The following is a 14077-nucleotide window of genomic DNA, read 5'->3' on the forward strand; positions in this document are numbered from 1 at the left end:
TGCCGGCCTGGCCATGCCCTCCCTCAGGGCAACCAGCAGCCCCCGTCCCTCCCCACAGCTGGTCTGAGGGCTTCACATAGCACTGAAGGAGTTTCTCATCACCCTCTACTTGTTTTCAGTACAATGTCAACTCTTTTGAGGTAAATTCCTGTCACTTCAGAGGTCAAAACTGGTATGGTCTTCTGAGACGTGCTATGGGAAGGGGCACACCTCTGCAGCCAGTAGTGGGGAAGGTCCAGAAGGGACCCGCAGCTTCGGGCTGGGCTTAACTCTATTTTGACAGAGCAAAGTACCTCAGTATGAAGATATAGTCTACTTAAGGATAAACTGGGATCGCTGTCTTACACTGAAGGGCTTGGAAATGTGCTGTGTGCAGCTGGAAAGGGTTCAGTGCTGCTTGGGTCTTCAAGTAGGAAAAGACCTGACAGCAGCACTGAGAATTCTGTGTACTTTGCTAATGCTTTTCTAACCTCACCTCTTAACCCCAGCACACGCACACACTTACCCAAACAAACAAGCACACACTTGATCTTGTCTTCTGCTGTCTTCAGGTGAACTGCTCATCGGCTCCTCAGGGAACTTCTGTCTCCTTCGCACCACTCCCTGACACAAAGCAGCCATGCCATAGATAACCACGGGCTCGGCGAATGATGGCTTCATGTTTCTGGGGACATGCAGATCAGCTGGGGTCTGCGGGGATCTGTAGCATTCGGCTGGTAGAAAACACTAATCACCACGCTGGAGATGTGCACAGATTATCAGCCCTAAAAATCACGGGGAACTGAGGTTGTGGGAGGGATTTGGGGAAAGAGCCAGTTATGAAAATGGCTCGATTTTTAAGGCATGAGTCACACCATTTATTAAAATAGGCTTTTGTACTTTCTAAAGCCTCCTCAGTTGCATGAAATCAATGTAAAGCTAATATTTTTATCTCTGCTGTGCATCAGTCTCCTTGCAGAAGAAAAGGCTGTTTGAGCCCTGTGCAGTTCCCAGGATTTTATGGCAGAATCGGAAGCTGAAAGAAGATTTGCGTGGACATTGCAGTTTATATTTCATACATTTGGACAGAAACTGTGAAGCAGCCAGGTGCAAGAACTGCCAAAGCTGCAACATTAGGTGTTCACAGTCTGGGAAATGCCAAAATAAATAGACTGAGTTTTCTCTTCTTAACAGTAAAGCAAATACGGAATGATCATCTAAAAGCTTTGCTGACGAAAAAGCTTTGCTGACGAAGTTTTCAAACTCTATGGATAAATGAGGCAGTAAACAAATAATTGTACTGTATAAATTAACCTGTTGTTGTCGGTCAGTATCCAAAAAGAGGTATGTTTTCGTATAACTGAATAGAGTGTAGCACACCTAGGAAATGGGAATACCAGCCCTGTTGGTTGGTATGATGCAATGCTGTGCAGGGGAAGAAGGACACCCAAGGCACCTACACAAATGGTTCCCAGCTTATGGTGTTAGCACAGTATGGTTGTAGTAACTATTACTGTAGGCTGAGGTGTACAAAAGGACAACTGTAAGTAAGAGAAGGGGAGCGAGGCTATAACGATGAGCATGTTCTGAGATCCAGATTTTAGGAAGGATAAAGAAGCTCTGAGGAGAACTGGAGGAAGTGTGAAGAATAAGCCTGAATTTATGGGGTATTATTTATTCAGCTGATCAAAGATATGTTTGAGAGTTGGCTCCATAACTTCACAGACTTCTATACAAAGGTTTCTGACAAGACCTTATGTAACTTTCCAACAAAGGTGTTATAAAGTCCACAGATTAGAAGCTAAACACATTCAACCTTAAGTTAAGCCTTTATTGCCTGGCAGGGAAAGTAATTGGGACAACTCGTGAGGGGAAGAGTAAAGCGGACATTACAGGCTGCTTCAGAGTAAAAGCAAACTGTATTTTTGTGAGATTAGAAGGTAATTTTTTAGTTCTGCTTCTGGGGGAAATTTTGTGCCCTGTGTATGTGGGAGATCAGACTGGTGGGTTGTGACTGTACCTGCAAACTTGACATCCATGACCTGGAGTTAATGTTCCTGCCTTTCCCTCTTGGACCAGAACTTTCCTTGTGCATTTTTATGATTTTGGAGCTTGCCAGCCACCGTGTGCTCTTTGGTACAGTTTCTCCCTGTTTCATAAAGTGCACATCGTAACATGAACATGTTGCCACATGAGCACTGGTGAATTAAACTGGAATGAAAAACCCATAAAATCACCCCACCTTCCTCTTTACAACATCACCCTCATCATGTATAGAAACAGGTCCTGATACTTGCCAGCCGCAGCCTGACACTTTAAGAGAAACCGAAATGGGTGCGGGTTTGCTTTTCTGTGCTGCATTGTGAAGGGCAGTGAGGTAACTGAGGAGTAAGTAGTTCAGTCAGTCCCCATCTGGAGGGAGCAGCTTCCACGAGGGGCACAGGAACCTGGAGCACGAGCCTTGTCAGCCACGACAAGTTTATCTGCTGCAGCTCTGAGTCAACACTCGAGGTAACAACCTCTGAATTACCTTTAAAGAAATCCCTCCTGAGCAAGTCTGTGCAACCCTCTGAGCTTTCTGCTGTCAGCTTTGGAAATGTTTTCACTCCCACTTTTCTCTGCTGATTTCAGCAAAATGCTGGCTGTTGAAGCAGGTAAATGAACACCACTGCCTGCTCTGCTACCTCTCGGCTGTCGTGCACAGAGTGTGACAACACCAACTTCTGTGTGTGCTTGATGTCCAGTAGTCACATACTTGTGCCTTGTGTCAGTTGCTTTCCTCAGGGACATCTCCATCTGAGGAGTGTGTCAGAGACAGACTGCACTGGTGCCTGTCTCCCCCTCCTCAACCTCTTCTCATCTGTAGTCTGGATATCCCTTTTTCCACAACATGCCAGATGCACTCCCAGAGTCCCAGCATGGACATTTTGACATTTCATCCTACATCATGAATAAGTCAGAAAGCTGATGATTCAAACAAACAAACAAACAAAAAGACCATGGGTCACACCAATAAGTTTGGTGAGATATTTCATTTGATGATGTACGTACAATGAGGCAGTTTGAGCTACGTATGCCTGTTTGTTTTTTAAGCCTCTCCTTAACTGCACATAAGTATTACCTTTTAATTAAGGAATATGCATAAACTTACATGATGCTACAAATACATTATTTGCTCAAACTGTGAATGTTGTTCTAACATTCCCACATAAAATGTGAACTATCAGGAGAAATGAAGAACTATGAAAATCATTGAGCACTCCGAATTCTGCATTAATGCTACTTCTTATAAGCATTGGGGCTACAAGCCATTCATCACGCAAACCACGTACAAATACTCTACAACATACAGTAATTGTTCTTATCTTTTACACTTGTCTTCATTTATTGCGTAAAAATTCACCCTTCCATGGAGTAAAATAGTTACTTCAATATAAGACCTAAGTTTCACTATTGCAAGCATGTAATGTTACAATATTTAGTCAAAACAAATATTGTTATTCTAAAATGCTGCAGTATCATGGTATAAAGAGGTTATATTCTGTGGTTTCATGGTCAAGAATTAGTCCAGAATTTGAGTGCTTTATGGTGTCTGCAAATCAAGCATGTGTTGATCTCTGATTATCATAATTTCTGAAGGCTGTCAGGGCACTTCAGTTAAAGGCACAAACAGAACAGAATTGTTTTTCTTAAGAGCTGCAGTGTCACAATATTTAAATTGAATCAGAAACCATGCTGATATTTCTTATATGGCAAACATTTAGTAATTCTGCTTCAAGGTGAGTATTTGAGGAGTCCCCTTTCATTTAAGATTATGAACCCCAGTAGCATGCTGACTAAGTGGTGCTTTTCTTTTTAAGTTTCAGTGAACTCTTTTAAGATGTCATCACAAAAAAAAAAAAAAGTATATTTATTTATTTATTCATTTAAAATTAGTTTTTATTTGTATCAGGTTATTCTATAATCCTGTGGTATTCTATTATTAGAATACTTTTACTTGTGGCAGTGGTCTGAAAACGAGAGTGATGGCTGGGAACACCAACGTATTAATTCTGTCTCAGACAGCAAATCCTTTTGTGGATGTAGGCAAGGCTCCAGATCTCTCCTCCTCGATTTCCATTCTTCAAAAATAGTGATCGTTAGCGAGTGCTGCTTAATAGCACCGTATGCTATATATGTCCGAAGCGATGAGCGCAGCAGCAGCGTGTGCCTCCAGTAATGAAGGTGTCAGGACACAGGGATGAATTGCTTGCGGTGCTAAATGGGACTTAGCAAAGCCATGTGGCTTGTGGAGGGTGCACAGGCACATGCAGTTCATGAAGCTCCTGTGCCCTGATTATTCCCTGTGTCCCAAAGGCAGAAGGTCCATCTGTGCAGTGTCCCATCTCTGGCAGTGGCCCAGGCAAGCAAGAGACAGGCTTCTCTAGGCTCCTCTGCAAGAGGGACTCACAGTCTGACCCCATATGGCAGCTTCTGTGCCCGTGTGGAGGGCTGAGCCCTGAGCATCACGGCTAGGCTGGCCTCTTCTAAGGAAGTAAGTGTAAGTCACTTCACCTCCCTGGCATGAACATGGTCTCTGAGACCAGAAGCTGCTGCAGGAGATGTCTGGGCTCTTTGAGGTTATTCCTTCCTCACTGGTGTCAAAAGACAGAGGAAGTGCATGCTTAAATCCAGCCTTTTTTGCAAGGCTATCACACAAGGCTCCTGCTACAAACTCCTCCTAAGGTATTCAGAAGGGGTGAGAGGAAGAAGGAGCCTGTTGAGGGGTTTGAAAGAAGGGATGAGATCAAAGAGCATGTTGAGGGCTGTAGATTGGGCACAGCACCCTGGGTTCTGCTGCTTTTGGACCACAGGTGCTGGGCAGAGCTGAGAGCGAGGCCCTGGTGCAGCGCCTGCAGCAGAGGCTGAGGCCGAGTCCCTGTCATGTTTGCCAAGCGTCAGGCTTGGCTGCTGTCTGAGCGCGTATCCGTGGTGTTGTTTATGCATTACTTGTAAATACATCCAGCCCGCCAGTCCTCGGGAGCCAATCTGGGAAGAAATGCAATTTCTAAACGGGGTAAATCCAGGAGGTAGATCCTTCACGGGAACGATCAGCTGCGGGAAGTCATTTCTGTGGAACGTGATCAGAGCTGAGTGAGGACAGGGAGACCGCAGCCAAAACGTCTCCTGCAGCTATTTAGGATCCTGCAGTGCTAACGCAGGGGCTGCTCAGGAGAGCTTTCTGCAGTCCAGCCCTGCAGGAGTCAGAGCTCTTCAGGGACCTGGCACAGAGCTCGGGCCAACTGCTGCATTTTACATCACCACTGAGAAGCAGCAACAGCGGCCACGCAGATCCTGCGGCCAGGCTGCAGTCGGTGGGCACGCTCAGTCCCCCAGCAACCTGGGATCTGCTCTCAGAGTCCAAACAGGTTGTAATTAAGACTTCTGCTGGTTATGTTAGAAATGATTTTTGGCCAGGTGCCTGTTCCCAAACTTTGCGTATATGCGTGCAAAGGAGAGGAAGCGGGATGCAGGAAGTGGCTGGGACACCGTGTCTGTGGTGGATAAGACAGAGGAAACGCACAGGTCTCCCTTTTCTGCTGCCCCATGGCTCTGACGGAGGCAGGCAGGGCGGCCAGCTTCTCGGGGCCACCTGAGATCGAGGCACAAGGCTTAGGGGAAGGAGGGATGTGAGTCTGGTGAGCACAGCTCCGCATGGCACACAGCGTGCACCCAGAGGGGCGTCGCGCGGCCTGTCACAGAGTGTTGGAGTGCTTCCACTTCCACTCGACAAAAAGGAGTGCTTGCCATTAATCAAGGTGCTCTGAAAGATGCCTTGCAGCTGTGGCTGCTGAGGTTCCTCCTGTGTTACCGACCCTATAAAAGCATTCATGTTGAAGCCACCCGTGTGAAGCCACCTTGCCCCATTTCTGAGTCTGCATCTGGGAGGAAAGAGGTGCGAGTGTTCCTGGTGGGAGGGCACATGTGGCAGATAGGTACACTCAGATTTCAGTCCCACCAAGCAATCACATCTATCCGTTTCTTTTTCCAGTGTCCAACAAGCACCATTTTATGGACAGCAACTTGCTCTACCAGTGCAGAATGAATTTCCGCCGGCGGCGGCGGCTGATGGAGCTGCTCACTGAGAAGTCTCGCCTGATGCCAGAAAGCCATGACAGCCCCTTTTGCCTGCGCAAGCAGAACCATGACAACAGAAAACACACCAGTTTTCTCTCAGGTGACTCATCAACTCTACTGCTGTCTGTAGAGTGACTCCATGGGATGCTAAATATCCTTAGCATCCTTTTTGTGAGAGGGATTTCAGTGTTTATCTGAAAAAAAACAGAGCAGGGTATTGCATATCCCTGTTCACAGGGATTGTGCTTTCACTCAGTTTACCAAATCTTTAGCTCTCTGTGGTAGTTTTTGCTCCTGTATAAATAACAGCTCGCTTGCTGGTCAAAAATTAGTGTCCACGATCCAACAGAATGGATTTAAATCCCCCTAAACCCAGAGTAATTTGCCATATACTCTATGCTGGTTTTGAGAAAAATGAGGGGAAGGGATCCTGCAGTGTTTGCTATACAGTGCTATCAAGCAGGAAATGAAAGAATAAATGGGAAGTAGGAAAGCTTATTTCTCTGTACTGAAATGCCTCCTAGAAAATCCCGCTATGGGAGCAGTTCAGCTGTTGTGTTAGCTGTGGTGTTATACTCACGCAGTGACCCTTCTGTGTACAACACGCTTACCCCTTAGGAAGGTGAAAGCATGGCTTCGTGTCTTAAAGAACCTGGAGAAATGCATTTAATAATGGACACCGGTTCCCTTTCTCCCTGTGTTTTCTCGGGGCGTGCAGTGAGTCCCACCAAGGAGATAAAGATCGTGTCGGCGGTGCGGAGGAGCAGCATGAGCAGCTGTGGCAGCAGCGGGTACTTCAGCAGCAGCCCAACGCTCAGCAGCAGCCCCCCCGTGCTCTGCAACCCCAAATCTGGTAAGCACCAGCGTCACTTCTGATGCACAGGCGACAGGAGCAGGCATTTGTCTGGGGACAAGGAGATATGAGGAATGCCTAACGTCACGTCTAGGTTTATCTTTTCAAGGATAGATTAAAAATTCACAGCACTATGGTTTTTTAAGGCCGGGGGGGAACTTTTAGCATCACCCAGCCTGAAGTCCTGCTGAATGCAAGCCAGACGTCTGCCTCCCATAATCTCTGCACCAAGCCTATAATTGTGGTTGGAGCTGCAATTTATCTCTGAGGAGGACATGCAGTCGGAGACTCAGCTTCGCCTCTGCACTGCCAAGCCCTGGGCTGATACAAGCCTCCTCCTCGAGACATTCCTTCAGCGTAAGTCATGGGAGGGTTTAACTGTCCAGTGGCCACTGTGAAATAGCACAGCTCAGAAAACAGCAGCATCCAAAACCGGAGGAAGCATTGTTTGAGCCTCTCAAAGACCATTTCAATGTTTTCATTTGTTTAGGTCTTGCACTGGTTTGTTTGGGAAGGTAAAAGCAGTGGTGAAGCTTATTTTCCTTTTGAAAGGATTTCCTATCCCATGCCGGAAGGTTAAACACACCCATTCTTCCACAGCTTGGTTAAAATTGTTTCTTATTGTACATCTGTGGAGGGGAAAACAGACTGGGATGGATGTTGTTTCAGCCTCTCTATTTCCCTCAGAAAAATCCCTGAAGTTCAAAGTCCATGTTGCCCTTTGTGCTCCTTATTATTTTGGATTTAGTACAAATTCCCAGTTCTGCTCTGGGTAGAGGGGTGTGTACAACTGATGGGCAGGAGGTCATTTTTGGGATTCTTGCTCGTTTGGAGGAGGGGAAACCTATAGCATTGTGCAAGGTATGCGAGGGGGTTGGTTTGCCCTGCACCAGCCTGCTAAAGGGAGGTGGGAAAGCAGTGATCTTGCACAGACATCAGCACACTGCAAGGAGCTCACTGCTGCATCCCTGCTGATGGTGTGGGCAGCATTGTACATCTGCGGAAGGCTTCAGTGGATGACTGTCAGCTTCTCCTTCAAAGGGATGCTGGCATTTCAAGTGACTGCTAGAGAGTGCGTCAAGCACTATGTGAGACTTGTTCAAAACGCTGACAATTCTCTCTGGAGATGAGTAAGTGCATTTCATCCCCGTTGTGCAGAGTGGCCATCAGAAACACAGGTGTAGTTACAGGGACATGCTCTTTCTGCTGTTAGCACATTTCCTTCCCTTTCTTTAGGCTCTGCTGGGAACTGAGGACGAGGGTCTAAATTAAAATCATCTGAAGGACTGAGGGTGGTTGCATGACCAGAAGCATAACCCCATACACCAGACCTGCTGTTCATTTTTTGGGAGTGCTCTCAGTGCTCTTGGTCATTGCACACTCAGAGTAAGCTGCTGCTGGGTGCTCAATGTCACCTTCCCGTGTTTGCCCCTCTATAAAAAGTGCCACAGCATCGTATCTTGGCAAAATATGTCTTAGGTATACTACCTAGAGACACTCTGATAGGTTTGGTGTGGTGAGCCCCTGGCCCCAGTACACCATAATTGCATCCTGGAAAATTTTCTGGGACAGATAAACCAGCATTCATGTGCTGTCCATAAATGTGTGCATTATCTGAAGTATGCCAGGTATTCCATTCATTTATGAGTCTGATTATATATGAAGTGTCAACCCATGAGTAGTGAGAACAAGTTTATTTTAATGCAGCTGATTACACAACACTGGAAGAAAAAGGATAGGCTGATGTTGCCCTCCCATAAATTATTGTTGTTTTTTTTAAACACAACTTCCCCTAGGGTAATTTCTCCCGTAGCACAGCTACAGATCCACACACCACCTTGCAGAGATTAACATAAGGCTGTCAGATGTAAATGTTATGGAGGAATTCTTAAACCTCTGCTGGACTATAAAGCGATTTTTTCACCAATAGTTTCCTGCTATCCAGAACCAGAGCACGTTGCTGAATTTTGTGGTAATAAACAGGAGACAGGCATCTTGTCAGCTGAGTTCTGTTACAGGCAAGGACTTTTAAAACAAACAGGTCATGACTTGACCAGTCATGTAGGAAAAAAGTCATCAAACAAAATTTCTGAGGGTATAATGAAGGGTGGCATGCAACGGAGTCCTGTGTACATGGTTTATCTGATTCTCATTTGTTGACTGAGCATAATGATCCAGGTTTTTTAAGTTGAATGGGCATGCTCTGAAAAGTGTAACTCTGGCTAAATGACTGCTTGTCAAAATCCAAGGGAAAGAAAAAAAATACTTATTGGTTTGTGTGCTAGAATTCTTTCTGCTCCCAGGAGTGTCATTAAGAAATTCATGAATGTTTCAGAATACCATCTGGGAGAAATTTTGTATTCCACCTGTGACTTAAAAGGCAGACATCATGAAAATCATTTATCACTAAAGGAAAAGCAGTCATAATTTGAAAGGTGAAGCAGGCAAAAGTAGTGAAGAACATACAGCTTTACATTGCCCTCTGTATTGTAAAGCATTGACAGACAGAAAAATACAGTATGCAGAATGGTATCAATCTGATTTGACAGAACATTGCATTTACTTTGTTCAGGGGAAAACTAATTCATAATACAGAAAAGTAGCGGGGAACCTCTGGATATGAGGGCATTAGATATCTGTGCTTACAATTGCAGAAACCTCTTTGTTGGGATAATACCTGAACCAAACAGCAGCAATGTTGCATGACTACGCCAACATTCCCTGCCTTCTTGCAGGGAAAATCAGCTCCCATCTCCAAGCAAAAAAAATAAAATAAAATAAATGGTGGAAGAGGTGGGGATTCAGAAATGACAAAGACTCACTTCTTGGGTTGGGAAATGGAGGAAAGGTTACCAAGCTTTCCTGTACGTAATATAACCTTTCTTCAGAATTTTCTTCTTACTGAATTCTGGGATTCCAAACTGAGTCAGATGAAATAGCTGAAAGCACACAATGTGCAGAGGGAGCCTGAAAGAAAAGCTGCTTCCTGCCAGGGAGGTTGGCCACTTGCATTGGACACAGGAACAGCCATTTCTGAAGTTCGTGGTAGTGTTTAGGGGATGCCAATTGCAGACATTGAAGTCTGTTAGCTTAACACCCCATTTTTCTGAAGGTCTCATCATTGGTGCTCAGAGTTACTCTGCAGTCTTTTCTTTGGCTCTTCTGCTACTTTCAAGCAAGACTTGAAAGACTATATGGGATTTGGGACCAAAAAGATACCGTATTCCAACATTTTGTCTCATTTATTAGGAAAAACGCCAGAGGAATGCCTATATTGAATATTCCTTTATGTACCCCTACAGTATTAAAGAGACCAGTGACTGCCGATGAGCTCTTGATGCCTGGAGCCCCATATGTCAGAAAAACTTTTACGGTATGTCTCTGGTATTTTTCTCTATTTCTATGTGTTGCATGCATAAGGTAATCCAAACAGACATTTTCTGAAGGGATAATTAGAGCTTATTTGCATTTGTTAAGGGTTGTACTTTAAAATCCTGAAGTCCGTTATCAGTACTTCCACACATTTCAGGTCTGATTCTGCACTTGTTTATCCTGTCTTTCTGCCAGCGTAGTACTGCTGACTGAAATAGGGTGTGAAATTACATAAAGCCAGTAATATTTTTATTATACAAACTCATCTAAACTTTGTGCTCCTGGTACTGTGTTTGCTGTAGGCATGGATTATATACCCAGACTGAAGTTTTCTACTCAGGCATACTTTTTCTTAGACTATGATGGGACAGAAATTTTGATTCAGTATTAGAGGAAGCCTTTCTAAAAAGAGTTTTGAACCTAGTCATTGAAAGCCTTGCTTTTTTGCAACCTCCTAGTTCAACAAAAAATTAATTGAAACCAAAATACATAGCGCCTTTCCCACATGTGATACAGCAGCCTGTACACAGGCTTTGATAAAATATTATCACACAGAGTTCATTACTACGTGTTGAAATTAAAAAAATAGTTTTCCTGAACCATTTAGATGTGTCTTGGTGCCAGTGCTCACCTCCTTCTTTTCTCCTTCAAGATCGTCGGTGACGCGGTTGGCTGGGGCTTCGTGGTACGGGGCAGCAAGCCCTGCCACATCCAGGCTGTGGATCCCAGTGGGCCAGCAGCTGCAGCTGGCATGAAGGTGCGTGGTCAAACTGGGAAGCTATACTGGGATGTCTGGGCTTCTAATTGAAGGTCTTGGGCTGCCTGTAGTTGGGTAGTGAGAGGTGCTCTTCTTTCCTGGGCTGAATGTCTTTCAGTTTCAGGCATTTCTAATCACTGATTTCAGTTGCCTTTTGTCCTCTTTATGTTTCTTGTCTTCTGTCCTAGAGGTTCTCCATAGAATCAAAGAGTGGTTTGGGTTGGAAGGGACCTTAAAGATCACCCAGTTCCAACCCTATGCCATGGGCAGGGACACCTCCCACCGGACCAGGTTGCCCAAAGCCCCATCCAGCCTGGCCTTGAACAATTCCAGGGATGGGAAGTCTTCGAGTCCCTTTCCCATGCAAAACTAAGCTCTTCTTTCCAAGTTACTTTCATGATTATTTTGTTGTTGTTGTTATTTCCACTTCTTTCCAAGTCTGCACACATTCTAGCCTTCCACCTTCAGTTTATTCTGCAATTTATTTGTAATTTATTGCAGAATGGTCTGTATGCAGGTTCTGCACTTTGCCTATATATGAAGATGAAGCCAGGCATACCTATTCACAATGAAATTAGTGTAACCCATTGGTCACTGTAAAGCAGTTAAAATTCAAGACGTTTTGGAAAGAAGAATGTGTGACACTCATATTTCATAAAGAGTTGAAATGCCTTCATACACGATTTAAAAATAAATAAATACAATTTCCACCTGAAGGCTCTTGTACTGCTAATGCAGGGCCCATTGACTTACCTGCTGTTTTGGATCATGTCCTGTATATATCTGTGAATTAGTCACTCTCTTTTAGAGTAAGAAAAATAAAAGCAAAGCATTATGCTAAGAGCGTATAAAAGCAAGAAAAGGAAACTAGCTGCTGCACCTATTCCAGTGTCCAGATTGAGCCAGATGCAAATGAGCAGTTTATGTCCTGTTTTCTTGTACCATAACAACACAAGTGAAGGTTTCAGGTGTATTCCATGAGCAGCCCAGTTTCCCATTAATATATTAATTCATTCATTTATTAGTTTTATCCTGCTTTCTATAATCTGTCTGCCATTCCCAATATGCTCACCGATGGATTCTCACCCACCCAGCATATGCCACCTGTCCCGCCCATTGCACGGTGCTGGTGGATATGCCATGGCTCCATCTTTAGTGAATATACAATAGGAGTTTCTCCCCTGTGGCTGCTGATTTTTTATGAAACTAGCAAGAACATTCTGTCTTTGAAACATTTACTTCCCTTGAGGAAGGGCAGCCAAAGCCCTAGAAGGCTGCAGAGCCTGTTGGTACAGGCAGCACCTGACACATCCTGCTGGCAAACAGCTCCATTCCAGAGGGAACTGGATTTCTTTCTATGTTTTATACAATACATCAATATAATATATTATAATATGCATTTATAATTTTTATAGGAAGAATATTGTTTCTGTAAAGTAATCCTGCCTAAAATATACAGAACTGAAATTTAAAAATAGTGAATTTATGCATGTGTACATTCTAGATTCTGAAACTGGGAGTTTAGTACCTTGCACTATCTTCTTCTCTCAGAATTTAGCAGCCAGCAGTAGAGTAGATCTATTCTGAAACTTGACTTGTAAAAATAACACTGTAGCGTCATATATAATCTTAGAGTTTTCACTTCTGAACTTCGAAGCTTAGAGCTGAATATAGTGGGCTTTGGTTTTGTTTTTACTTTTGCCTTTGTGTTGACAACTATGCAGTAAGACATTTGAGTTAAGCCTGTTTATTTTGTTTTTGTATTGCACCTCTGAAACTGGTTTTGTGTACCAAACCGTGTCCTTGTGTCTTCCATTCCTGCTCTTGGTACACTCACGTCCTCTGATGGGGTTACGCGAGTTTATCTGATCCACTCACAACATAAGAATGTCAGACTCCCTTGTCCTAGTGGGAGTAAATGGTATTTCAGCCAGTAAAACTGGGATATATTGCCCTGAATTTGCACAAAGGATGGATTTGATTGTTTGCAAAGGTCCTATCCTTACACAAAACCCCTTTTCAGAACAGAATTGTGCATGAAACATTATGGCCATGTGTTACACCAAAGATGTGTTGACACCAAAATCGGTGCCCCGTTTTCAGAAATGCTGAGCACGTTTAGCCCCTGGTGAAGATATGCCACTTTCCTTTGAAAATAAGTTTTTTTGTGTGTGTGTTGAGGTGTTCCCATGGCAATAGGTATGTAAATTCTAGTGCAGTATTTGAATTTTTCAAAAATCTATGTCACTTAATCCATCTGTTTACAGCACTCTTCAATCTGGCAGATTTCAAGGAATCGTATGACAGGCTTTGCCATGACAGCTCCTTGAAAATAAGCCTTCCCCCCTGTAGAAGCTGCAGGTGGAGCATTTTGAAAATAGACCGCGGTGCGCTAACTTCTGGTGGCCTGGTGTAGGAGGCTTTTGTCTGCCAGTGCTGCTGAGAGTGCTACACCAAAGGAGCGCTAACAAGGAAAGTTGGCTATGATGAAAGGGCAAGAATTTGAAGAAGAGCCAAGGCTTGGCGTTGCAGTTTGTAGAAAAGTTCTTGGCAGTATCAGCAGGGTTTTTCCTCCCAAGGAGATGTATCCAGTGTAATCAGTTCTGGAAGTGTCTGTATTTGTAAAGCTTGTGATTTTGCACTTATCTCTCTTTGAGAGCATTATATTCCCATCTTTGCATTATGCTGGACAAAGTGTTGCAAGAGGACTGCTTCCTACCGTCTCACTGTAGGACCTCACTTTGTGTAGTTAAAACCCCACTGTATATTACATAAAGCAGTAAATGTTACAGGATCAATCTACCTGAAGTACTCTGTGGTGTCTCGTTTTCAGTTTGAACTTGGCTGGGTTCTCGGCCTTCTTCAAAGCTCCGTGAATGGAAAGCCTCAGGAGAAACTTCAATGAGCTTGCCATGGAGCACTTGACCACATTCAGTGGTTGTGTGGTCACCACAGCGTGGAGTGACTGGGATGCCCAGGTCTCCAAAATGCATACCCAC

General features: G+C 44.2%; 1 protein-coding gene across 2 annotated transcripts in view; it reads left to right on the top strand.

Annotated features, from left to right (window-relative positions):
* Nucleotides 1-14077, top strand: part of DEPTOR (DEP domain containing MTOR interacting protein) — a 74950-nt gene that overhangs the window by 44538 nt on the left and 16335 nt on the right. For both annotated transcript variants that reach the window (XM_082752732.1, XM_082752731.1), the window contains 4 exons: nt 6011-6196; nt 6815-6949; nt 10252-10322; nt 10974-11078. In XM_082752732.1, the coding sequence (XP_082608858.1) occupies nt 6011-6196; nt 6815-6949; nt 10252-10322; nt 10974-11078 (497 nt within the window). The remainder of the gene's footprint in view (nt 1-6010; nt 6197-6814; nt 6950-10251; nt 10323-10973; nt 11079-14077) is intronic.

Source organism: Aythya marila (assembly GCF_965140915.1).
Source record: "Aythya marila genome assembly, chromosome: 2".
Taxonomy (NCBI): Eukaryota; Metazoa; Chordata; class Aves; order Anseriformes; family Anatidae; genus Aythya; species Aythya marila.